Source organism: Chanos chanos, chromosome 4 (assembly GCF_902362185.1).
Source record: "Chanos chanos chromosome 4, fChaCha1.1, whole genome shotgun sequence".
NCBI lineage: Eukaryota > Metazoa > Chordata > Actinopteri > Gonorynchiformes > Chanidae > Chanos > Chanos chanos.
Window position 1 is genome coordinate 43,731,130 of NC_044498.1, and position 25,784 is coordinate 43,756,913.

Here is a 25,784-nt window from a genome sequence, read left to right on the forward strand (position 1 = left end):
ATTATAGAAATACAACCAAAAATTATGCCACAGAGATACAGAAATCTTGCCGTTGAGGTGAATTCTATGAAGTGCGTGTGCATCACATGTGACACAAATCTTTGTTTAATGGTAAACAGATTATTTTACACCTTAAACCGGTTAGACTGACATGCTAAACCATACACCTGATGTCTAATTATGTCTCCAGGGAGTTTGTTCCGTGCTGTTGTTGATGATGATAATTAGCGTATGTAGCACTTTGATAGTCTGCTGTGGTCTGGCGTAGTCTTCGTTTGGATTTAAATATGCCAACTAAGATGGACAGAAATTAATAGACACTCACGATCAAAACAGTGAGAGTAATATATTGTCATTCAAATTAATTAATTTTACTTTAGCCTGCATACGGATTCCCCGCTGATTGCTGCCTTGTAACTACGGAGTAAGGTTATTCAGCACAATGTGTCCAGAGGCAAAACAAAAGGGTGGAGTTTCACCATGATGTTCGAAGCAATAAGACATCAATAAAAAATCAGTTCGAAGTGTGGATTTCATATGTTGTGTCACACACTAATTATTTGCAATACAATTTTAAATATAGCTAATTTATGGCACCTCTGTGGTCCAGTTTTTCCCGAAGCCAAACTGCAAGCGTGAGACTGTTTCTATAGAGACGAAGAGGCGTGAGGCAGCCAAGGCGGGGTTTGCACTGCTGCATCTGACTACTGTACAGTAGCCTATGCTCTGTAATGATAAAGTAATTGGCCTATCTATGACAGCTATTGTCAGCCTGGAACAAAACTGATTCGACGCTTTTTAGAAGCAGCTGCTACTGATAGGAAACTATGGCAGACACGGCAAAAATTCAGAACGTAAGTACCATTACAACTGTATTTATTTCTATGGCTGTGCGGTTTTGCCGGGTGAGTTAGAGCAGTTAGTCACTCACACTGGGTTTTGTTCACATTGGATCCAATATCATCAAGCGCAGTGCGTTTATGTTCCTAAATGTGAATACGGTTGCAGCAACCCATTTCTTTTACACGAATATATAATTACATTTGCACCAAGAAATTGATGTGACTGAGCAGTAATCTTGGGACAGTGTTTAAGCATAGCGAATAAATCTTTCCGTTGGCCGTTTTCCTCATTATTAGTAAATTAAGTAACGTTTTATATTGATGTTAAATTGGCTGGACCGGATAATTTGGTGACTCATTCCAACGACTGAATCATGTTTCTTATTCATGGAGTCATTGTTGAGCTGTTCGGCTGTCTGGCACTACCCACAGGAGGAAGACTATGTCGGAGAGATCAAAGGGGGTCTGAGACCTGCAATGAGATTGACTGTGATGGGCATTGTTCACAAGCAGCCAAAGAGGTACGCTGGACACACCTGTCTCTGCACTCTATCAATGTCTTCAGCTCGTTTAAACTCACTTGTCTCCCAGAATATGGAATGGATCAGTTCATTGAAAATGTGGAGCGCGTTCCACAGCTGAATGTCCGCCGGCGGTATTATTGACAATGTGCCGATTGTACTCTCTCACAAACCAAGTCAACGTTCAAGTTCACTGGGACGGTTAAAGACCGTGGGTGTCAACAGGACGCAAATAACCGATACTGAAAGTATTTTGAGATGAAATTATTCAAGAACCCTTGAAATTATTCAGTTTCGTACAACAATCTCATATCCATTCAACGTCTATTTGAAATAACTAAAACATTCTTCTGTGTCTACTTGTCGTTCCAGTATTACCATTGCTTGATTTCCCAGAGTGGGAAAATCCAGAGGGAAAAGCTTAAACCCTTGAGGGGCTTTTGAGAATGTTCGAACGAGATATGATCGCTTTTCCCTTATTTGGAATTACATTGGGAAAGCTTACAATTTCGTATTCCATGGGATGTGTAAACGGTTCCAAAAGTTCTTTTTTAGTAACGCAGTCTAATTCCTATCCAAATCAAATAGTGCTTGGCCCACTCACCTTCGAACGCTCAATTACCAACCAGTTATTTTGATGCCGCTACATGCCATGCGTTTACGTAAAGCTGTTTACAAAAACTGGAGTAGTGTGACAGAGTTTATCTATGACCCTGTCAAATTAAGAAGTCCTTTCTTATTTTATTATGGGGTACATGCAACGTAAAACGGTTATACCTCTAAAATTCCAGCAGGGGTCACTATTATACCATACCATTTTGTCTATCTGAGCCATGAAGAATTTGGTGATGAGTAACCGCATTGTGTTTGGTAGAAGTTGCCCTTTTGATACAATTTGACATCTTTCTGACATATTTTCGCCTAACACGGTCAAGAAGAGTTTCTTTTTGCACACTACCCTTAAATCAGCGTAGTGTACATAAATAGGACAAAGTACAGTATACATATTGCGCTGTTCTGTACGGCATTGAGCATTGCAGAATCTCATTGTATTTGAATGCTCACTGTATCTTGGTTACATATGGTAATAAACAACGCTACTCACTACTAAAGGTATCTTCTATAAACACTAACCTTTCTAACCCTTGACCTCTCCTGTTCGTTCCCTCTCTGCAGTATGGTGGTGTCTGTGATCTGTCAGTCACAGAATGACACGGAGGGTGATGTGGGGCTGCAAGTAAGGATCAGTTTTTCGGAGAAGGCCGTCCTTCGCAATGCTCGTCTGGCTGGGCAGTGGGGTGCCTCAGAGAGAGCGCTCTCATACTTTCCTTTTGCTGCTGGAGAGCCTTTCAAGGTACGTACTTTACCTCTGAGCGCTCTGTTTTCCACTTTCTTTTTTCTAAGTTCCGTTTGGATGAATGAAGACCAGGGCTGTTCATGTGAAGCCACTCCTTTCTTTTATTCAGATTGCTTGTTGCTCAAAGGAAGCCATAATGCTTTGAGTAACACTTTGAGACAGGGTGTGTGCAGGCAGAGTTCGCTTTGTGATATACCGATAACCAGTGGTCTACTGCATGTGAGTCTTCTGACACGCACATAGACAGCACGCCTTTTCGCTGACTAATACAGTTCTCTGGAATTCTTGACCCGCCCCCCCCCCCCCCCCCCCCCCATCCCAACCCCATCTACCCTCTCCTTCCTCCATTCTCTCTCCTTGACATCTCCTTTTTCTGCCTTAACATCTTTTCCCTGCCTTTTTCTATCTCTTTTACTTCTCTCTCTCAGATGGAGATAGTGTGTGAGCATCAGCAGTTCCGTATCTTGGTGGATGGTCAGCCTCTGTGTTGTTTTTCCCACCGAATCACTCAGCTGTCCTCCCTCAATGCCCTGAGAGTGGTTGGAGACCTGCATCTAACCAAAGTAGCCTGAAGAATATGTACAATTATGACCTACACAGGAACACACTGAAATCCCTGTTTAAACAGTGCTAAAATGTGGTGAGAGTTGTCTGAATAGAGAATGGTGAGAAGGTCAATATAGACTGCCATCCTTCATATACAGTTACTGATTTCTGATTTCTACTTTTAAAAGGTCTCGGTGCCTCATACGCTTTGTGAGAATTACATTCCAGGTTCCTCATTAGGTTAGCTTTGACTTTGCATGTAAATGTAATATTTGTCATTAGACCAATCCAAACACTGTTCCCAAATCATGCTTGTTTAATTATTGTGATATCACTGGCCTGAGGCAGACACATAAACATTTCAAAACATTTCAGCACAATATTGGCTCGATATATGTTTACACTGAGTTTACTGATTATCATTACTGGTATATTTACTGTTTGTACTGAAAAATCCAGCTCTGCTTTTGTGATCTTGGATAAAACACTATTATCATTCTGATGGAAGTTTACAGAAATAATTGAACACATATTCTTGCAATAGATATACTAACCGTTTAATCCGCACCATTGTAATTAGTCAGTCTGGTTCATCAATATGACATAATACAAGTGCCTTCATTAGACAATGTAGCCATTCTAATAGACAAGAATATGTTGATCACTAGTAGTATAGAATGTAGACTGCGAGACCAAGTGAGTTTCTAAGGAATCATATCATATAGTGTTAGCTAGTAAGCAAGTGGTTTTATGTTGAAAGGGTGTTTCTCTTTGTTAATTGGGTGTGACATTCTATGGATAAGAATTACTGAACTATACCATGCTGCATTTAAACAATGATATTAAAATTTTCTTTGGAGGGGGGTCTGTTTTGTACCAGTAAAATCCAACTTTGCGTGTCACGCCAGTGCTTCTAACTGAATAACACGTAATTAAGTAAACACTTTTTTGTGGTTACTTTGAATGTACGAAGACTGGATAAAAGGCAGGGTTTGGTGTTTGGCATATATCAGGTGATAAAAAATACTTTGGTGCTATGAACACAAGTTCCACCACAGCAATCTAATCTGTGTTTTGATGTCCCTGTTTTGACCCTGTGAACCCTGTGAACTACTATGTAATGGCTGCAATATTGCAAAAACTATACATTTGATTAAAAAACATTTTATAAACGAATCAAGCCTGTTGTGTTGTGTGTGTGTGTGTGTGTGTGTGTGTGTGTGCGTGGCGCACACGTGTGTGTGTGAGAGCGAGAGAGAGAGAGAGAGAAAGTAAAATCATGAAAGATGCTCTGAGCGAATAGGTGGAGGACATCTGAGGCATCTCAGAAGAGCATTCTTAGAATTACAGTTATTGCACTTAACACTATAATGCTGCTGGTGGGTTAAGATACTTTTTTGATACAGCTAAACAGATACCTTCACCTTTAAAATACACACACGGTTGAACAGCAAGAACAACAAGTGAACAGCACTGCCTCTTCCCGTCTCCTCTTTTTCAAAACCACCACAGATATAACCATACTGAAAGGACAGAGGCAGGCAGAGGCTTGCCTATAGTTAGGCATTCTGAAGCAGACAGTCGGATCGAGACGTTTTGGTCAAATTCAATACAAAAGGTCTTTATTACATTCATTGAATGTATAACTCACACTTCTATATACAACATAATACTAAAAAAATTTTTTACTTAAAAAAAGTGCTCGCAGGTGGAGATCAACGGTAGGATAGCAAAGCTCTTTTTGGGTACAGCCTTTCTTAGAACCAGACTAAAAGAAACACAGCTGTGCCCTGCGTTATGTCAAAACCATTATTTTAACATTTCCCTAAAATCCAAATTTGGCTTACGGATGGTCATAGAGAATGTGTTACTGTTATGTTTTGACTGAATGACTGAAAAAGCTTCAGCGTTGCCAAAGCAGGTCAGATAGTGCCTGATTGGAATCAGGCTTATGTGTACTGCTTGATGGCTTCAATCCAGTCTATCCTCTCCTGTTGGGTGGGAGCCTGGATGTAGTAATGTATGTCTGATTGGGTGATTATCTTAAACAAGTTGCCCTGTACATTACCCTTTACACCTGTAAAAGAGACAAAGGCAGTGTTAGATTACCATGCAGTAAACACTGCTCTGTGCTGTAAACACCATCATGTTCCCATGACAACAATGCTTGAGTAAGACTTACCTCAGGGAATAGATTAGTACTTGTGTGAAAGCCACATGTACTAAACTATAAAAAAAAAACTGCCCATTTGCGGTGACTGTTGTTTAAACATGTTATGTGAATTATGAAACATCTTCCAATTATATACTTCTACGATGTTATCCATTGGAAATACCTTGAGAATGTCTTTTGAGCAAGCTCAAACACCAACACACACCCAGGAGGCATTCCATAAAATAGGATTTTTCAGTTGGGGGTGCTTTGACATACCACTCACGTTCACTGGCTAACTGAGAGATCCCAACCTACGGATTATGCTTGAGAACAAAAATACCTGCACCTTTTCCCATAATCCCTGTTCACCCACACACATCCACACCTTCGTATAAGAGGTTTTGAGTGACTCACCTGAGGGAATGCCATTGTCATCCAGTGCAGACACCAGACAGCCACGCAAAGAGAAGCCGCCAGCTGGGATGAGGTCATCCTGAGGGAGTCAAGACACCACAGGAAGTGGACGAGTCAATACACAAACAAACTAGGCAATGGAGGAGTCAAAGCGAAAATGAATCTCCAAAAAAGGCAGGTGTGTTCATAGCAACGTACACGGCTGCATTTGATGTCATCCTTATGCTGAATTCACAGGAAATGATGTCCTGGCACACCTTGTGCAATTAAGCGCCTGATAATTTTACAGAAAAGAGCTCTAAGAAGCCTGTATGCTTACTTTAGTGGGGTCGTAATAGTGCAAGAAGTCAGGGTCTGCTCGCAGCACAAAGAGACGGACCTTCCAGTTCTTTCTCTTGTGTCCCTAAAACAAAGAAACACAAGCGTAAGTTTTATTATCATTTTATTATCATCTCACAAAATACTGAACTCCCATTGGTCATGCACTTCAGTATCAAACTGTTCTCTAAGACATATCAGTCCCTTAGTTTATTGTCTGTTTTTCAGTATCCACAACAAGCTTTTTCAGCTGCTCTCTTTGATCTCTAGTTTGGGCACCGGTGTGCTAATAGAAGCAACTATAAACACATGATATGAACTGCCTTTAGTTGAACATGTTAGTCATCAGTACCCTGATCAGTGGTTAGAGCTAGTTCTTACCTGTTTCAAAAGATAGCCTCTCTTTTGCACTTTTCCACTCAGCTCTATGGCTGACAGTGTCTTTTCTGCCTTCACGCTCCCTCGTTTGTTAAAGTTCTCTGATTGCTGACAAAAAGTGATGGTTTCAGTTACTAAGTGGCATCAGCTCATTTGTGAATAAAAGTATTGAGTTACACAAAACACTAAAAATCAAATTAGTGCAGACACAGCACTTATATTCTTTCTATTTCCTTAGCAGATCAGAGAAAGTATTCGAGCAGTGAACAGTATTCGAAGCAGAGAGGAAAGGAGGCAACTTACAAAGCTGTAGAGAGCGGAAGAGTCATCAAGAAACTGTTGCCCGAGCGCAGCTGTGCGTATTGCCTCCACACTTCTGATCCCCAAGGGCCGAACAAAACCCTCCTCCAATACAGCTGAGGCTAATGTCACCGCTTCCATCCGTGTCAGAGCCAACTGCATAAACACCAGCCAATCTATCATCTCTGAGCCTATTGTACACACACAGACACACACACACACAAGACATAAATCATAAATGACTGATGCAATATTATTGAATGTTCTGCCAAGCGCTTGCGAAAACATCAATAAAACGAACTTTTATACTACAGGCATTGAGAGGAATTCATTTTTCAAAGGTACTTTGAGATTGTAGAATCTGCCAACATCTCAAACAAGTTTTTCCCTCATTTTAGAGTATTCAGTTCCTAGAATTATCTAACATGTTTTATAGTAGTGGTCCTTATACTGTTATAGCAGTATACATTTTTATTCTTAATGCCTTGTGATGTGGCTATGATGCATATGGACAAACCTGAGAAACAGTTGCTGTAACCATTGCCTTGCTCAATGTGGTTGGTCAGTCTGATACCACTGTGAACGTCATACATAGCGTCCACCACCTGACTGATAAAATACCAAAGGACAAAGCCGACAGTTAGTATGTTAACGACATATTCAAGATATAATGAAATGAGGGGTTTGCATACAGAAATGGGGACCTTATATGAAGTAAATACTTGTCTATAATGACAAGTCTAAGATATAGCAAGTGGTTTTTTCACATTAACTCACGTGAGATTGACATTGTGAAGTTGTAAAGGACTTGGAGTTTTGGGTTCAGGTGAGGGAGAGTTCTTGGCATCACCTGACCGGAGCTTCTCGACTGCGGCACCAATGGCTGCAGCCCATTCATCTCGCTCCTCTCTGGAACATGCTTCCAGGAAGTACTCTTCTGAAGTGTTGGTCTCCAACTTCAGGACCAGCTGAGGGGGTTTTATAGGTTTGTGGTTACTATGACGACCAGCTTGGGTCCCTCAGATTACCACTAACCTCTTTCGTTATAAACAGAATAACAATACTGAGCTCTTCATCATTTATAACCTCCACTTATTTGTGGGAAACTTCTTTACTTGATGTGAACACATTTTTAGTTTTCTTCTACTCAACACAATCGCTCCAGAGGAGAGCATCTGTTGTGTAAATGAAACTGCAATTGTAATTGAAATCAAATCAGTATTCAAACATACAGTGGACCTGCATGTACACATCTTATGGCTTCACAAAATTCAGTATAAAGTACATTGTTCCTCACTGCGCTTTATTAGGAATGACCTCGACATATGCAAGACATCTTGAGTATGGCTTTGTGACTCTATACTCAGCCAGAGCTCACAAAATAGTAAAGTCCTGACAAAATTCATTGACAAAAGTCAAGGACAGACAAGTATGGCAGAATAAAGCCAATTAGTCAACGCTCTCTGTGTGGAAGGAAATAAATTAAAAAACCTCTTGTGCTGACAGTTCAGAACGGATTCGGAATGATACTTCCAATACATTAAAATGGTCACGAGGTTCTCCATTTATAAGCTGAAGCTATGAATATCATTTCCAGCAAGGCGGAGGCGTGTGGTTTGGCTATCCTCCGTACATAAGTCTTTCTAACAAGGAATCTCCTAACCAGCAGCATCAAATAAGTGATTCAATATGAGGCTTCATCTTACCGGTTTGTTCTCGTACTCCAAATAAGGGCAGGTGATAACACAGTTAGTTATAGGTATTGTTCCTCGATGACAGGAGTCCCGTTTGCCATTTTCATATCTGTAATAAAGAAGTTTGTCCGGTCGTAGAACAAACCAGCGAATCTTCCAATTGTGAATAACGTGACCCTTCAGACAAACAGAGAAAGTATTAACATTAAAAATAGATATTATATATATTATTGCAAATATCGCCTGTCAAGAAATAGTTTAAAGGCAGTCAGCTCATCTTACTCGTTTCACCAAAAATCCCTCTTTCAGGGTTGAACTGCGCTGGTCTGTGCTCATGGTTTTCATTTCTGTCGTGTAAGATAGACTCGCCGCTGCCTCCCTTTTTAATAAAGGCAGAGCACCTTGAAACTTACGTCACCAGGTATTCCACACCCCGCGCTCTATCGCGCTCGAGGTCGACAAGTTAAAGCGTCAGGGGCCTTGAATAACCCTGCTAAAGGATTGTGATTAAAAACTATGACACACCCTGAGATAAGTTTTTTAATGTTGTCATGGATGCAAAATATTTGAAATAGCCAAGGAAAAACTCAACCAAGCATTCAAGAAAATGAGCATTTTAAAAACAGGATGTGAAATTATAACTGTAAGTGGACTTCAATCTATGAGTCACAGTGACTAAAATGAAAACCGTCTATATTATTGCGTCGGCGAATGATGATGATGATGATGATGAAAGCGCTGACAGTGTGCTCCTCTCAACTTGGGAAAGTAATTGAGAGATGAATTTCATTTTGGTTTATTTTTGACAAAGTGAAATCAATCGAAGGATCAAGCTACCGTCGTGCTTAGGTCTAAACACTGAAGTGGATCTTTCTGGGGGGGCAGTTTGCCTTGTCATCGTGGATATTACATTAGTGTACCGTTTTCTCGATGAAAATCCATTTGTATACGTGTCTCACGTTTCTGACGGAGGTGGTCGTCCTTTCTGCAAAATTATTTTTCTGTATGTTCATCATTCCATTCATTTAAACATGAGCCCCTCGTTCAATAGACGGAAAACACCCTTTGATTTAGAGATCTATCCCCATATTTGCCCTTCACCTATGTGTCCCTTCTTAACTAGTGTCCTCACACCAAACCCTGTACAAGTGTGATCAGAAAAGTTACATTTTGATCTCATCTAATGACAGCAGCTGGTTGGAATCAAGTTTCTGACACTGACCAGTTTATTCAAGACAGTTGTTCTATTATGTGCTTTCAGTAGAGATTTTCCAACTGACAACCCTGTCAGCATGGAAGTGGTGCCTGATGGTGTAGTTGGAAATTCTGTGGCCCAAACAGTCAGCAATATTCTGTAGTTCTATAACAATTACCCATGTATTTTTCTTGTCCTTTGTCAGGAAGGTTTGCCACTGTGAGGGATAAAGGTATTTATTACAGCACACAAGTCTTTGTTGGATATCATATCATTGAACATACGGGCCTTCCCATTGAGGAGGTTGGCAGTTATATTAAATCTGTTCAGAGTATGAAAAAATGGAAGTTCCTTTAGGAAGAAGTATTGGGCCACTTGATTTTTTTTAGCCTAAGAATGTTTGTACGAGCATTTAAAATGCGGTGTTCTGAACACTTACTGAGCATTATACCTCTATTATTCATTTTATACAAACTTCTTTGTTCACATTTACTGAAAAATTTGCTTAAAAATATGTTTTTCGTCAAGATTCATAGTGTTTTGTTACTGCTATTGGAGTCCAACACATTCAGGTTACCAGGGCAGGCTGCATAAATAAACATAAAAAGCCTTTTTACCTCTAGGGGGAGCTCTGACCATGGAATCAAATCCAGTGTCAGTAAAACTGACCAAACTCAACAATGTCTGTTTAGGTTACATTCTGTAATATAACTGACACGGAAAACAAACATTTTTGTTTTAGTATGTTCACACACGTTGTTGAACCACTCTTTTATGTGCATAAATTCTTATCCTTTAATCTTATTCATTACACCAATTATATACATACATACATACATATAAATATATATACACACACACACACACACACACATACATATATATACATACATACACACACACACACACACACACACACACACACACACACACACACACACACATATATATATATATATATATATATATACACACACACACACACACACACATACACATACATATACATATATGTGTGTATATATATATATATATATATATATGTATGTGTGCGTGTGTGTGTGTATGTAATACAACGATAACAGCTAAAATGAATCAGTTTTGATGAATAATAGAATAGTAAGACCAGCTAGCTCAATCAGGCTTCATTGCAGAAATCATGTTGTACTGATGTAATGCTCATATGATACACTGTGATGTCATGTGTGACAAACTCCTGTAAAAACTGAACCCCTGTCTGAGTTAGCACATACACACATAACATTCCTCAAAATTTCGACTGATGTTGTGAGTGCATGTCATTTTGCTCTGTGTGTGCAAGATCATGCTTGCACCCAGGTGTTTGTGTGTGTGCGTGTGTGTTTGTGTGTGTGTGTGTGTGTGTGTGTGTGTGTGGATGATTTGAAAGCGGTGAAGTGCATGCAAGCGTAAACATGTTTATGCACTAGGGTGTACGTGCGTCTTGGTTGAGTTCCTTGCTGTTCCCCATTTGAAGGAGCTTGGAATTCAGATCCTGGAGTCCAAGTTGTAACCTAGGAACTGAGACTCTGATCCTCTTTTTATTACAAAGCCAAGTGAACACACACAACCACACACACAGGCCTACACAGGCAGCCACTCATCCTCATTGGTCACAGCTGTGTCTGGGTGTGTGTTTGCGAGCTTAAAAAAGAGAAGTAGGATGTTTTAACTGAATGTCTGAATGAAAGAAAAAAAAACCCTAAAATTTACAAAGGTTTTTCAGTTATTTCCAACTAAACATAAATCGTGAGAAACACGTAGTTAACTGCTGGTCTGGGGTCAGTACTGAAACACTTTTCTCAATGCTTGGCTTTAAAAAGGTGTCAGTGTGAAACTCCTAAGAATATATATGACAACATAACATGTGTGAGGGTTATGACTGAATATGAGATGAGTCTACAATTCCTAAAAGTGTCTGTATGTAAGTGCTTATATTCACCAAGCTTCTGAACATGACCAATAAACCAATCACTGATAGATGTAAGAGGCCTCTCCCCCAGCTGAGCACACTGTACTCACTCAGTGATTGTGAGGTTGCCATGGATTCCATTCATGACACACCCACAAACACACCCCTGTGGCAGGAGAATTACGCATATCTCCTGTTCTATGACAATGTACTGTCAGCTACTTCAAACTGTATCAGAGTCTGACTACTGGATGTTTTTTTTTTATAAAAAAAAATACATGTAGCCATTGGCCATAAAGCACCTACAAGGTTCTGCTAACTCACACTTGACTGTTGCCAAAGAAGCAACAGTAACATTTGTGTATATTTGAAATAGGATTTTGGTTTACTTTGGTAGAAAGTAGGCACAGAAAAGCATCTAACATTTTTTTTTTTTAATTTTATGCTTCATGTAAACGGGTATTCATCTGCCACTGTGTTTTTGCTTTAAACTATAGTGTGATTCTCTTCTACACACACATACCCACACAAATCCACGCATTCCTTTTTATCTCTCCAATCAGCTGTCTGTGACTTGCCAGAGCTGGAAGCAGAACAGAGACGCAAAGAGAGGTGTGTCAAAGATACAGCGTGTCTAACTATTAACCCTACTTAAATAGCTGTTACGTAAATGATAATCTTGATAAGAAAACCTCCCGGATGTGCTGTATTTTTGACAGAGCGGATCATGCTCAGGATTCTGTCCCTCTGACATGAATGTATATACTTGCATATGTGTGGACACGCTAATTCGCTAATGCTCGTCAACTCAGTAAGTTAGATACGCACACTTACACAACCACACACACACACACTGATCTATTCACAAACAGACACTCTGACAAACCCTTTTTTGCAGCTAGACACAGTCTATCGGACATACCGGCTACACAGCTTCCCACCTCATAGGTTTTCGGGTGTCTTACAGCCAGCAACAGAAAGCCACACCATTCAACTATCAAATCACACCAGTACAATGATTACATCACAGATAAAAACCCTGCGGTTTGTGCGTAAGAGCCAATTGGCTCAATCATTTCCATTCTACTTTTGGACATTTCTCAGCGATGAGTAAACTCCTGGACGCTGCTGAACAGAAGAAACGAGGCTGGACATCTGCTGCTTTTTTTTGTTTTCCTTTGAAATGACGCTAAATGTTCAGTGACCAGTTTTGCAGGGAGTGCCTGTTTGAACAACTCCAACTTGAGAGCGGCTGAAAAGTACATGCCCTCTCTCATTGGACAAAGCGGTTAGATTATACAGTCCTTTAAAATGTTTAAAATTTTGTAGAAAAATTATTTAGCCTGTACACATCTTCGCTAAACTTGTGGTTTAAATCCAGACACCGATCAAAATGTGCAGGCAACAGAGTTAAAGTTTGTGAAGTAATAAGCAGTTCAAATATCTCTTATAGAAGGATGCTGTTCTTACTGCTTAGGATTGGAAACAAGAACCAGAGGTGGTAGAAGTAAAAGCAGAAGTACTCTTGCTGAAAAAAAAACCGACAACCATTTTTGTAAATTATAAGCAAGTGACTAATTCACTCTTACTTAAGTAATATTCGTGAGGGATATTTTAACTCTACTTAGAGTAATTTATTTTTTTTTAGCAAAGGTACTTTTACTTGTGCCACCTCTGGCAAGAACAGCAAAAGGAGCAATGGAGGAGGGACAAACTGTTCCATTAAACTGTAGGGGGCATTAAAATGCATGGATATGATGTAACTATGCAATAAACAGTTCCACAAAAATATGCTAGACGTAAACATTCTGTTCTCCTTGTGAAATTCAGTATTTACTTAGATATCGTAACCTAATGCATTACAGTTTTTGGATTTGTCTTGCGTCCCTTGTTACACAATACTAATCAGTTTTAAATCTTTTCAAACAGTTCTTTTGAGGTCTGATAACTCAGAGAGTACCAAGATTAAGTAAGCAGCTTCAACACAATTAAACTTTAGTACAGACAGACAAAAAAAAAAAGAGAACACAAGGACTTTAATCAATCCTTTAAAAAAAACTCTACTCACAGACACAACACAATATTAACATGCGGCACAGCTATTCAATGTGATACAATTTTATGAATATATGAACAAAGAGAATCAAAGGTTCAAGGTTAGTAACAAAGCCTTCAGCTTTAGAGCAAACAACAAAAAAAAAAACCCCATAAATCTTCAGTTGTCTCATGACATTATAAGGAGTACATATCAGTGTAATTCCCAGAGAAAACAGCAGACCCTTTGTCTCTCTCTCTCTTTCCCTCTCTCTCCTCTGGAGAGGGCAATGTGGTAGATTCCACTGCATTCAGAGTGAAACACAACTCAGTTCTCCTGACGTCTGAAAATGTTGCCCTTTCACAAGTGTGTCAACTTTCTGTGAAAACACTGAACAGACGCTAAACCCAGAGTATACATTCAGCTTTTATCTAGAGATCCACTGAGACAAAAAACACTTAAAATCTTCAAACACATGGACAACGTGAGTAGATTAATTTAAGCAATTGACGTAAGCAAAAGCCATTGATTCATATACAGATGGGATTAACATAATCTCAGTGTGCTACACTCAAATCGATAACTTAAATAAGGGCAAACTACAAAGGCAATGTATATTTAAATAGTATATAGTTTAGCATGTGATAATCTTATATAGATTCTGTTAGTAATAAACAAATCAACTTAAAGTCACCTTCTAAATGCTGCCAGATTTTGTAACTGATATGCATATGCTGTAATAATTAGCAAATCCAAAGTTTATACCACAGGACTGTAGTTCAGATGGCCAGACCAGTCACTGACTATGTCACTGACCACTGCAATCATGTACAAGTTTAAATAAAATGCACCCTCTACATTACTAAATGAAGTCTACTTGTTCAAAGCTCAGATCATGGAAAACCCTCATCAACTTTTGTCACGTGGTTGAACACACCACTTCAGTAGAATGAAACTATACAAAATGGATGGATATCATCAAATCCTGTTAACCAAGAGAGATTTCGCCTGCCATTTGCGTCCAGCTCCAAAAGAGAAGAACCAGCGTTCACAGTGTCCTTAAAAAAACAACAACTCTCTGCTGTTTCATCAAGCGACAGGTCGGAGATGACCTCTGTGATTTCTAAAATTGAGCAGACAAGCGCATGTCTGGAATGTGTGTTTGGAGCTGTCTTCACACGACGTCGCTCAACGTTATGATTAAGATGTCATATTTCTGTTGTGTGGTGTTTCATGGCCTGGTAAGACTGTGCCATGCTGTAACCACTTTTTCAGGATGAGAAATGCTGTCTGTCCACTGCTCCAAAGCCACTGGGCAAGGGCTGTCAAAGCCCAGATGGACCTGGAGAAAGAAGCGCACACACCCACCCACCGCGAACACGCATGCACACACACACACACACACACATTATCATCATTAACTGAACTGTAAACAGTTTTTGTTAATACAATAACAAGAATCAAAGATTGGAATGCTCAAAAACACAGAGACACACACACACGCTCACGCTCACACATAAATCATCACCCCCCCCCCCCCCCCCCCCCCCCCACACATGTTCAATTCAACCCAAAGTGCCTGTAGTATGTGACAGCTGAGCATACATCCTTCTGAGTGTTGGCAGTCACACATTCTTTATCTCCCACTGTAAATGCTTCAGCTGATCCTGAATAGGCCCCTATTAATGCAAACTGAATGATAACTGCCACACCGCTGTTACATAAGACTAACGTGTCTCTAATCAGTTCCACATATCCGTTCAATTTCTGCACCGGTGCACGGTGTCAATGTCTCATGCCAAATTCGGCTACTCAATAAACCATCAGGTCTTTGAATATGTGACTAATGTGCACTGAAAGTGGATTAGATTAGGGTCGTGTGATTCCTTCTCAGGATTGGTTGAGAGAGTGTTGCAGCGGGTGCCGTGAAAAACCCTCACCTGACCGAGGAAGTGTTTCCTGCGGACGGAGCTTCGGCTACAGAGCTTGACAAGCAGCTGGAGGTCGTGGTCCTGAGCGGTGAGCGGGAAATGCAGGGCCTCTCCCCACTGCACCAGCCCGCCGCTCGACCTCAGCACGCGCGTCTTCCTCTTCAGCAGAAGCCTGCCCTGAGAGTACATCTCCACTCTCACAAAGAAACCTGACACGCAAAAACAGACACGGCACAGTCAGAACACATGTCGCAGACACACTAGTGTGGAACAGCACACTCAGAAGACAGGGCACTAGAAGGGCACAGTCGGATTACAACATGCCCCAGTCAGAAAATGAATGGTCAGAGCAATGTATACAGGCATGGAACAGTCAGGTTACAGAACACAGCTTTGACACAGTCAGAACACAGACATGGGTCAGACCCGGACTGTGCCAGAATCGAAGCCCGTGAACAATTTGAATGACAAACTAGGGCTTCACTGACAGGTACATACAAACCTATTTCAGACTCACTTTAACAGCTCACTGTTAAAGAGCACATATGTCGCCTTCATGCCTGTCATAGTTTCTGAGATGCATACAAAATTCTATCAGTGACTACTCTGAACACAGCTGGTAAAAAGAACAAGGGCAGAAAGAGCAGTTTTCTCACAGTTTTCTCTTCAAGGTTTTCTGTGTGGTGAGGGATGTGAGAATGAAGAATTGTGTATATGTGCGGATACAAACAGAGTATCAGAATGAAGATGGACATACAGCAGATGGAAAGATGAATGTTGGATATGGTGGAAATGGGGAACACTCACTTTGTCCAAGAGGTGAGGATGAGGATGGCAGGTTCTGGGCGGAAAGGACCTGGAGCTGGATGCGACTGCTGACTGGCTGGAAACACGTGGCCAACTGAAGCTCAGCATGGCACATCTAAAAGAGCATGAGTCACACACACACACACACACACACACATACACGCACACACGCACACACACACACATGCACACACACACAAAACATATTGGTCATGCAATCCTTATTACATTAAATATCCCAGGGAGAGTGTGTGTGGGTGGGTGAAAATGTGTTTCAGAGTGTGTGTACTTGTGAAATCGTGATATGTAAACTTGCAAAGACACACTAGCTCTTTTGTGCGTGCATTTCTATTTGGGATGGAAAAATGTGTTTGTCGGTGACTGTGAGAGAGACAGAGAGGAAGGAGGGGAAGCAGAGAGAGGGAAAGGGAGACAGAACTCAATATTGTGTGCTGTCATTTGGAGGGGGGGGGGGGGGGGGTTGGCATAGGTAAAAGAAGGGGCCCACCTGCTGAGAGCGTGACTGATTCATTGACTGATTCCTATCCAGCATGCAGCCTGACCAATTTCCCCTTCAATTCTGCAACATTCACTGTCATTACTGACAACATCTCTCCTAGTTTCTCAGTCGCTCGACCTACTTTCTCTGCTCTCCCCTCCACATCATCAGGCCCTGTGAGCATTTTTGTTTTGTTTTGTTTGTTTTTTTTTCATTTCTAAGCTCTGAAAACCCCAATTTCTTTTCCGTTTACATTTCATTCCCCCCCGAGACGTTTTGCAGAGGAAAAATCTCAAACCATAGGTGAAAGCTACTGTGAAGAAAATTGTTAATAAAATGCATGTGCTAGTGGGCTAGGGTAGACTATGATAGACGCTATTTGTGTTTAAGAAAAACAGACCCAGAGCTTTTGTTAGGTATTGAAGTCTTTGGGAACTGATAACCAGTCTGTATTAAAAAAAAACAACTTTCAGAACATTTTGATAACCAGTCTGTATTAAAAAAAAACAGCAAAACTTTCAGATTACCAAAAAGCATCACATCATTTTATGATGGAAGGATTTCTGGTTCTGCCAATATGATTATGCAGACTATTTGCAATCATTGAATTACAACTGTTCGTCGACTCTATAACTGTTTGCCTGTAGCTGTCGGATAACGGCAATAAAAACAATAATCCAAAAAACGGATGCTTCACCAATGCAAAACATAACTTCTCTGCAGATAAAATAAACGCAGATGCTAATATTCTCCGTGGTCAAAATAAGACCTTGGAGGAGGAGGTTAGCAACAGGAAACTTTAACACGAAGAAAGTGAGGGAACAGAAGCAGGAACAAAAGTGCTGTTAGCGTCAGATTACCATTTTAATGGTCAGCCAAGTGCTTTTAGTCACCTCCGTCCACCTCCGTCACGGCTCTTTCCCCAGGATACAGTTACGAGCTTGATCTTCTTTTCACGCACAAGCTCCCTGACCCATTTTAGCGCCTCGCCACCCCCACCCCGGTGAAGTCACGCCAAATGTAAAACACTGTAAAGACTACAAAGCCTTTCTGCGGAAACTGAATCTTACACAACACAACGAATGGTGCAATCGCAAATTGGTGTTTAGTCAAACTGTTGCTCATCCGATCTGTAAACTGAAGCTGATGATGCATTGTTTGGTTTTTGACTTTGTGTTATAAATATGTCTTCGAGCCGTTGAATTGGAATCGATGGAAAAGTAGAGCAGGACGTGGGACGGAGGGTAAACACCATTGTATGGGAAACGGTGAGCACAGCTAAAGGAGAGTCAGACTCAAATGAATACCGTGGGATTTTGTGGATTAGGGTAAGGGGTTGGAAAAGAAGCACAACATTGCGTGTTATGAACGCGTAAAACGTTCTAGAAGAGAATTAGCTTCATCTTAAGTTGGGCTTTTGGAAAGTCAAAGTGGATGAGCTTTGAGGTGTAGTAAAGGTTTTAGTGTACTCTCTGTTAGTCTCTTGTCAGTGGATTTCTTTTGGGTTGAATTTGAGGTTCAGCAGAGCATACTACAAAGTAGACACCTGTGAGGGTTTTTTTTGTTGTTGTTGTTGTTTTTTGAAGGGGGGCGGGGTATGGGTTGGGGTTTAGCACGAGTCTAAACTGCACAAGAGAACAAGTAAACCTACATGATTTTTGGAGGGGGGTCTAAATTCCAGCCAGTGATAAGTTTCCCGTGTTCCCAGCTGCCGGAGGGAGAGGGCACATTCCCCGATGGTGCGTTTCCGTGGTGTGTGTGTCTGCAGTCGAAGCACCAACGCACAGCTGCGCAGCTGCTGCAGACTCAGCGTGAAGACAAAGGTTTCCATGAACACAGTGTCCTGCTCAGAGACAGAAAGGGAAGAAAAAAAAAGAGAGAGAAATGAGTGATGGTATTGTCATGAGGGGAGGCGCGCCCCCGTAGCACTCAATTTCCGTGTAAACAACACAAGACAGCTATATGGAATGTAAGCAGCTTTATATCAAATCGGGACAACCCACAAAAACTTTTTGATAACATTCTCCATTGTATTGCAAGACATCAAATTAGCCCACATACAATGCTACATGACTGTGTTTTGCACGTGCACGTGCTTTATCTGGGCACATGAATAGATTGCCCCTTCATATGCCTTGAGGAAATTATCTGCTAGACTCCATATCACCGAAGAGTTTGTGGTGTGGCTGGAGTTACTGTTTATTAAATTAGATAGGAGAAGCACACACAAAAGGAACACCAAAAATAATCACATGAGTAATGTTTACCCTTGTGTGAGAGAAAGATATGTGTTTATTATTGCAGTTGGTATAATCAACATTAGCCATACGACTCAGCGCTGTTTGTGAATAGGGACACTGACTGTTCATGGTGACTAAACATAGCTAATTATAAATATTAACATTCTTCCTGGAAAACTTGAAAATCTAGTAATCAAAATATTTTCATAAAAGCTGTATATTTGGTCTTATATCTGGCATATGAACATGTAATACTGTATAAATATAGAGTTCATGTAAAGGTTTATGAACATTTTGTTTAAGGTGTTAAAAGCAGCGATTAAAATGTATTTTAATAACGTTATAAGATACAATGTATTATAATAATTCATATAGAATATTATATCCCTCACTCAACACAGGCTACTTGCTTTTCTGTCTGGCTCTGACAGTGTGACAGCAATATCTGGCAAAGTGATTTTTTAATACCTCCTGAGCAAGCAGCCAAAACATATGAGTCCAGCACCCGCTTCCTGTATCATGGCAATCAGTCATTTTTCCAGACTGTGAGTTGTGTAGTGCTGCCAAGCAAAGTACCGCACGTGGAAAACGGAGCTATTAATTCTTCTGATTAATTCTGAATTCTTCTCACAACTGCGTGGGTGCCTGACTATCAGTGACTACTGCTGATTTTACAGAGAAGGGAGACCCTGGCAGAACCACCCACCAAAGCCATGAACCCACTTTTATTTCTCATGGACTCCAAGTCAGAGACAGGGATTTGAACACAGTTGACATTTGAACCAAGCATTGTAGGAAGGCTCTCTTGCTTAAATTGCTTACGTTTGACTATAAAGTCACTCTGGACAGTTGATGCTCCCTCAAAGTGACTCAAAGGTCGCTGTGGGTAAATGAACACTCCCTGAATGTCTGGGTCTATAAGTATAAATGACGGGAGTTTCTCTTTGATAGGACTGTTGAGGAAATGTCTGGTGTGAATGGACTGGCTTCGTTTTCTTACTCACTTGAGAGGCCTCCTTTACAGAGCTCTTAAACTGCACCGGCTTTGCCATGGTGATGACGCCTTTGATCCCAATCTTCTGCTGCTCCACACCACTCATGTCAGAACACTGAGAGAGAGAGAGAGAGAGAGAGAGAAAGAGAGTGGGAATGAGAGAGAAAGTGAGAGAGAGAGAGCGAGAGAGAGAGGGAAAGAGAGAGAGAGCAAGAGAGAGAGAGAGAACTTAGCATACTGGTTTATATTTTTTTAGGATCCTTACAAAGATGAAGACCCCAAAGAAACAGAGAGACCATGAGAGATAGAAATAGAGATGTGGTTTTGCTAAAGTCCTCCATCTACTGACATTATTACCAGGAGGTAAATTTGTAAAACAGTAGAAAACACATCTCGAACTACGAAACAACCATTACAATGTATGAAACATGACTGCTATCCATAGAATAGTGATCTGATATGTAGTATTTATGCCATGAAGAACAGAAACACAGAGGGATTGAGAGAATGAGAGAAAGAGACGGATGTAGAGCTCAAATTAGGGAGATGTGATTGCTAGTCATAGTTCCAGAATGCAGGCCTCTGGACTCCCAGACAGAAGCTCCATTGAGCTGAATAAAGTACAGAACACAAAGGCATGTTTTAGTCTGCGGCCCCTCCCAACCGGCCTGTAACCTTACCTGCACCAGTGTGATCCACACCTGCTCCACAGCCTCCTGATAGCTCAGCTGCACATAGACTTTCCCCAGCTCTCGATCCCTCTCCTTCTCATCTCCAGACAGCGTGATGGACTCTGTACACACACACACACACACACACACACTCAATTTTTAATGATGACAATATCTGACATTCCAAGACAGTTGTTGAAAGAGCAATGCGGACGAGGCTGTACGTGTCTCCATTTCTGTTCTATCCACGCTTCACATGTGCCCCTGAACACACAGCTGTTTGCCTGTTTGAAGCAATACTCCCTGTATGGTTCGCATGCTATGTAAGAACTTGGGCAGCAGAGCACAGTGAAAAGAAAAAAAACCCCAACTGAAAACGATTACTGTTTCTACCCTTTCACAACTACAAGATCTGCATAAATCTTTATCTGACGAGGGTAATCAGAGAGGGGGAAAATGGGTTTTGTGTGGACAGTGTCCTTTTATGTGTGTTGTGTGCGTGTGTGTGTGTGTGTGTGCGCGTGTGTGCATATTTGTGCATGGGGGAACATAAATAAAAGGTCAATAATGTAGAGAGCGGGAAAAAAAAGAGCAGGAAAAGAAAAATAAACAAACAAGTAAAATTTCTGGTGAAAATCTGTATAAACTAATAAAAATACCAGAGACGCCTGCTAAGCGTGGTCTTTTCAAAACACAGAATGTTCAAATTCACAGTTAAAGTGCTGAATGCTCATGAATGGTTACCAAGGCTACGGCTGCTCCCAAAGGAATCCTTCATGGATGATGTGCTGCTTTGGACGCTGGACACTGAGTCATTGCGCTGGAGAGGAATAAGTAGATTCGTGCTCAGTCATTGGAGAGGAACTACAGCACAAACCCAAGCATAGCCACTTGGCTAAACATCAAATATTCATCTACCTCACATGTCCCGGAGTGTTACATTGGAGTTCATTCAAGAGAAATCTTTCAAATTATTGTTTTCTGGGAAAGCCATGCAATGTTAATTACTTTTAAATATCCAGTGATGAATAATAAACTGCTGGTGAAAAACTGACTCAGTATTCTTAATATAATTTGTACAAGAGAAGAAACCTCGCCCAAATATCGAGTCTTTTGTACAAACACTCTACGTCAATGCAATCTATCTGCGGTTCCCAGGCCATTCCAACCAAACTTGGTCTACTCGAAGACAAAAGTCAACCAAGTGCCAAAATTCACAGGTAAACGCATTTAGCTTATCAGAACTCTTTCTCCCTTGGAAAGCAATGTGGAAAATGCAATCCATTAGGTTATGTTCTTCAGAGTTGAACCAGAATGTATCCTGTGAATATAAACAGGAACACACCTCTACACAGACTTTTTCAAGCGGGAGCTAGAATTGGCGTCTCAAACAGGATAAGGTCTGTCGTACGAAAGTGTGAATGTTGGGGTGTATGGACTCACCTGAATTTGAGTGTGAGAACTAGACAGGTCAAACATGGAGATACTCAGTCTCTGGTTCCCACTTCTGTCCCAAGCTATGAGACACACAAAGCAAAAATCATCACACCGATTTGAGCCTTGAGCTAATACCAGGAAGATTTCTGTGTCAATTTCACAACAAAGACGTCTTTGTTATGAGCTATAAAGCTAGATTAAATATTCAGCTAATAAGACAGGTCAGTTGATACACTGGGATTTTTTTTTTTTTTTTGAAAGCTAAAAAATCTGTTTTGCATCAGTCATGCCTATTGATTCTGCCTCAAAGACAAAAAGAAATGCCATCCACTAGCAGACAACAAACACAAAACTTAGCTACAATAACAAGTCCTTGGCATGGCTCCTTTTCCTCAACAATATGATGTACCAAATTGTTCAAACAAGTCTCCAAATGACAGTAGAGGATCTGAACAAAAGAGAGAAGGCCAAACAAGGAACAAAGAAATAGATAAAAGCGAAAAGGTAAATATTTGGCATGAATACAATACATTGTGTATATTAAGTCCCTGGGACTTGTGAATGAAACCGAATGTGTTGGCCTTTGGAAAATAATAAGATGTGGCAGACTTTCTCTTCTGGTAAAAACAAAGTGATTTTTTTTTTGTCAAAATGAGATTCTAGTTTAAACCCTCTACCTTCTGTCTAACAAGTGTGCTATACTTTGTTGAAAATGCAAGATTATTGCTTATTTTTTATTGTTTGTCACATTCAAATTTTTTATCAGGTACATTGGATCCTCTTAGTATCTAGCACTAAACGACATCCTTGTATTGCTATTTTTTCCACACTTGAACAATCAAAAACATCTGAGAGGACTCTACTTGACAGGTTTCCCCTCAAACCTTTCACCAAAGGAAAATGATCAATGTGCGTCGATTCACTCAGCGAAACCGACAAGAGACACTGCAATGCTCTAGCAAGACTGAAGAGGGCTGTAAATGGAATAAACATACAAACACACACACGCACACGTGCGCGCGCACACAGAATCTTTAAACACACACTATCTTTAAAAGACGATTTCTGATTTTTTTACTCTTTAACAAATGTATTATTTAGATATCTACTAAATTCTACACGGAAATAGTTTCTCAAAAGCTGTGATATTTCAAACTGTAAACATTACTTAACGTGATGGGATTTATTGAGATGTAAATGTGCTCAAAAATGTCCTGCTCCCATGAGGAAACAATCACAATGTCTTTATGCAAAGGATGGAACGCATATTTACATTGTGAAGAAGCATATTTACAAAGACGGGAGTACCATTTTTTTACGGGCAGTGAAGGAACAGAAAGTAAAGGATCATATGGACAGCATAAATCATGTCAGCTAATTGCACAAGAGTTGTTGAGAAGGGAGGAGAGGAGATGAGAAGAGAAGAGAAGAGAAGAGAAGAGAAGAGAAGAGAAGAGAAGAGACTGGTCATTTGATGCTAAATTAAAGCATTGTAGAGTATTAAACATAAAAAATAAAATAAAATAAAAAAAATAAAAAAGGGATAAAAACATTCCTGCTCTTTCTAAGCCTAAGTTGCCACCCTTCTGAGCGTTAGAAAAAATGCTATCAAACACTGAGAACAAATCTGTGTTTAAGGATGCCTTACCAGAGCTAGGACTGTTGATGCTGGTTTTCAAGGTGGGTCGCCGTGCCAACCCTGGGGACACATAACTGGCTATATTACCAGACTGAGAAGTGGAGTAAGGATCATACACATTGTGACCAGTTCCTGTCAGCTCTGCCTTCCTATCTGTATATGTAGTTCTTGCTGAACCTGGTGAAACACAATAGCCACAACACAAAAGTGCACAGAGTTCAGGTGACAAAGTGGCAATGCAGCTGTAAGAAACTGATTGAAAACACCTGGCGTTTCTCCACAGTATGATGTCATGAATAAAGTCACTACAAATATATATCCTGGAACGCAGTAGAACACTTGCTACATTCAGAAAATCTGACATTTTAAAGTGACTTAGCTTTGATAAGTACATGTATCATCACACAATAAGAATACTTTACTCATTGAACACACAAAGACATATTCATATCCATGTTAACAGATACCTTTAACAATCCTTCAACCTATATATACATGTGATGAGTCACTCACTCTGAAGGGCAGTTTGGTAGCTAGGGTAGCCTGATCCTCTAGGCTGGATGTAAGAAGGTTTGAATGTTGGGACGACAAATGGGACCTCTTTCCCATCAGGGGGTAACTTTGAGAAGATATAGTCCTCCGAAACACCAATACTCTTCTTCAAGTCACCCTCAGACGCTGTTTTAGTTGGGGCCTTAATTTTTATGACTTCAGGACAATAAATTGGGATTAGAGTACAATAAACGTAGAAGTAAATATCTACATACACACAAAGGCATACATACATACATACATACATATATATATATATATATATATATATATATATATATATATACACACACAGTTCACATACAAGTATACTATACGAGCCTAAAAGTCTTTGGAAATTAAACAAACTCCTCACCTTGAGACTCAGGTTCTTTCTTCTTGGACTGAAAGATCTGACAGCAGTTCTTGATGCATTCCGTAGCCATTTTGAGCAATGTGTACGAAGTATTCACAAAACACCACTGGATACAAAAAAATGTGTTATTCACCTTAAGCTGGCCTTGTTTCACTATTATGTACGAAATAACTGGGCTTTGTATTAATTATAAGAATGTCTAAAGACACTTAATTAGGCTAAGTTAATTAAGTTACATCACTGTACAATTTTCCTACATATCAGTTCCAACAAAGTTCTCACGATTAATGGCAGCCTTTTACGTCAACGGTTTAAATCTTAACCGGGAGACCGAAATCATTTCTGCACTAAAACGCGAAAAGCATCAGACATCACTTTAACGATCTGACGAAACAGAGTACTCTAACCGTGCCAGTAACACCGTCCGGCTTCAAAGCGATACACTCTGAAGTCGTTATTGAAGCAGGTGGAATTAAGATCCTTCTCGAGGTTCACTGTACTGAAAACTTTTTGCTCCGCAGCAGTCATAGTGCCCGCTGGTTTTCGCCTTCGGGCGGTGGAACCACCCCGCCCATAAAGATAACTTGCAGTAAACACCAGCAGGTGATTTCCTTTTTTTAAAATAAGGTTTTGCATTTTCTTATCGAAACTGAGGTATAGGATATGATTCAGGAATCCTTAACTGCTGATTTCCTGGTACGTAATAGAATCTTAATTAAACAAAATCACCTCCTGTTACTGCAAAATTCCCTTGTGGTTATGATCAAACAAAAAGTCAACCAAACAAGTCTGTGGACTTTACAGAGACCATTTACAGAAAATAATCCATACATAATCCATGCATAAATGACGATCAAGTATCTTTAAGTGCTTTTAATACATTGTGGGATTGATAACTTTGCACAATACAGCTATCTTAAAGCACAGTATAAACTAGCTGCCTAGGATTTAAAAAAATTCATCAAACACCAGTC

The 25,784-nt window shown here is 40.3% G+C and overlaps 3 protein-coding genes across 3 annotated transcripts; 1 reads left to right on the plus strand and 2 right to left on the minus strand.

Moving 5' to 3' along the window:
- Window positions 1-1,229: 1,229 nt before the first annotated feature.
- LOC115810420 (galectin-related protein B) lies at window positions 1,230-3,292 on the plus strand. Its single transcript, XM_030772351.1, has 3 exons — window positions 1,230-1,363; window positions 2,540-2,717; window positions 3,149-3,292. The coding sequence occupies exons 1-3, from the start codon at window positions 1,230-1,232 to the stop codon at window positions 3,290-3,292; spliced, it is 456 nt and encodes a 151-aa protein (XP_030628211.1).
- Window positions 3,293-5,215: 1,923 nt separating this feature from the next.
- plek2 (pleckstrin 2) lies at window positions 5,216-8,861 on the minus strand. Its single transcript, XM_030773021.1, has 9 exons — window positions 8,808-8,861; window positions 8,538-8,702; window positions 7,609-7,799; window positions 7,349-7,440; window positions 6,831-7,022; window positions 6,535-6,632; window positions 6,155-6,238; window positions 5,836-5,914; window positions 5,216-5,343 (listed from the first exon to the last, which is right to left on the minus strand). The coding sequence occupies exons 1-9, from the start codon at window positions 8,859-8,861 to the stop codon at window positions 5,216-5,218; spliced, it is 1,083 nt and encodes a 360-aa protein (XP_030628881.1).
- Window positions 8,862-14,916: 6,055 nt separating this feature from the next.
- Window positions 14,917-24,880, minus strand: tc2n (tandem C2 domains, nuclear). Its single transcript, XM_030772849.1, has 11 exons — window positions 24,811-24,880; window positions 24,417-24,581; window positions 23,913-24,080; window positions 22,271-22,344; window positions 21,572-21,647; window positions 20,837-20,949; window positions 20,167-20,271; window positions 18,574-18,765; window positions 16,424-16,538; window positions 15,626-15,825; window positions 14,917-15,027 (listed from the first exon to the last, which is right to left on the minus strand). The coding sequence occupies exons 1-11, from the start codon at window positions 24,878-24,880 to the stop codon at window positions 14,917-14,919; spliced, it is 1,389 nt and encodes a 462-aa protein (XP_030628709.1).
- Between the last annotated feature and the right edge of the window lie 904 nt (window positions 24,881-25,784).

What these genes read in the sequence shown, in the direction of transcription:
- LOC115810420 (XM_030772351.1), top strand. Translation starts at nt 1,230, where the DNA reads ATGGAGTCATTGTTGAGCTGTTCGGCTGTCTGGCACTACCCACAGGAG. An exon ending in GTTCACAAGCAGCCAAAGAG is followed by an intron (nt 1,364 to 2,539) that starts GTACGCTGGACA and finishes CCCTCTCTGCAG; the next exon opens with TATGGTGGTGTCTGTGATCT. An exon ending in CTGCTGGAGAGCCTTTCAAG is followed by an intron (nt 2,718 to 3,148) that starts GTACGTACTTTA and finishes TCTCTCTCTCAG; the next exon opens with ATGGAGATAGTGTGTGAGCA.
- plek2 (XM_030773021.1), bottom strand. Translation starts at nt 8,861, where the DNA reads ATGAGCACAGACCAGCGCAGTTCAACCCTGAAAGAGGGATTTTTGGTG. An exon ending in TTACAGCAACTGTTTCTCAG is followed by an intron (nt 7,023 to 7,348) that starts GTTTGTCCATAT and finishes TGTGTACAATAG; the next exon opens with GCTCAGAGATGATAGATTGG. An exon ending in ACTATTACGACCCCACTAAA is followed by an intron (nt 5,915 to 6,154) that starts GTAAGCATACAG and finishes TGACTCCCTCAG; the next exon opens with GATGACCTCATCCCAGCTGG.
- tc2n (XM_030772849.1), bottom strand. Translation starts at nt 24,880, where the DNA reads ATGGCTACGGAATGCATCAAGAACTGCTGTCAGATCTTTCAGTCCAAG. An exon ending in TGGGAGCAGCCGTAGCCTTG is followed by an intron (nt 20,950 to 21,571) that starts GTAACCATTCAT and finishes GTGTGTGTACAG; the next exon opens with AGTCCATCACGCTGTCTGGA. An exon ending in TGTGGATCACACTGGTGCAG is followed by an intron (nt 20,272 to 20,836) that starts GTAAGGTTACAG and finishes TCTCTCTCTCAG; the next exon opens with TGTTCTGACATGAGTGGTGT.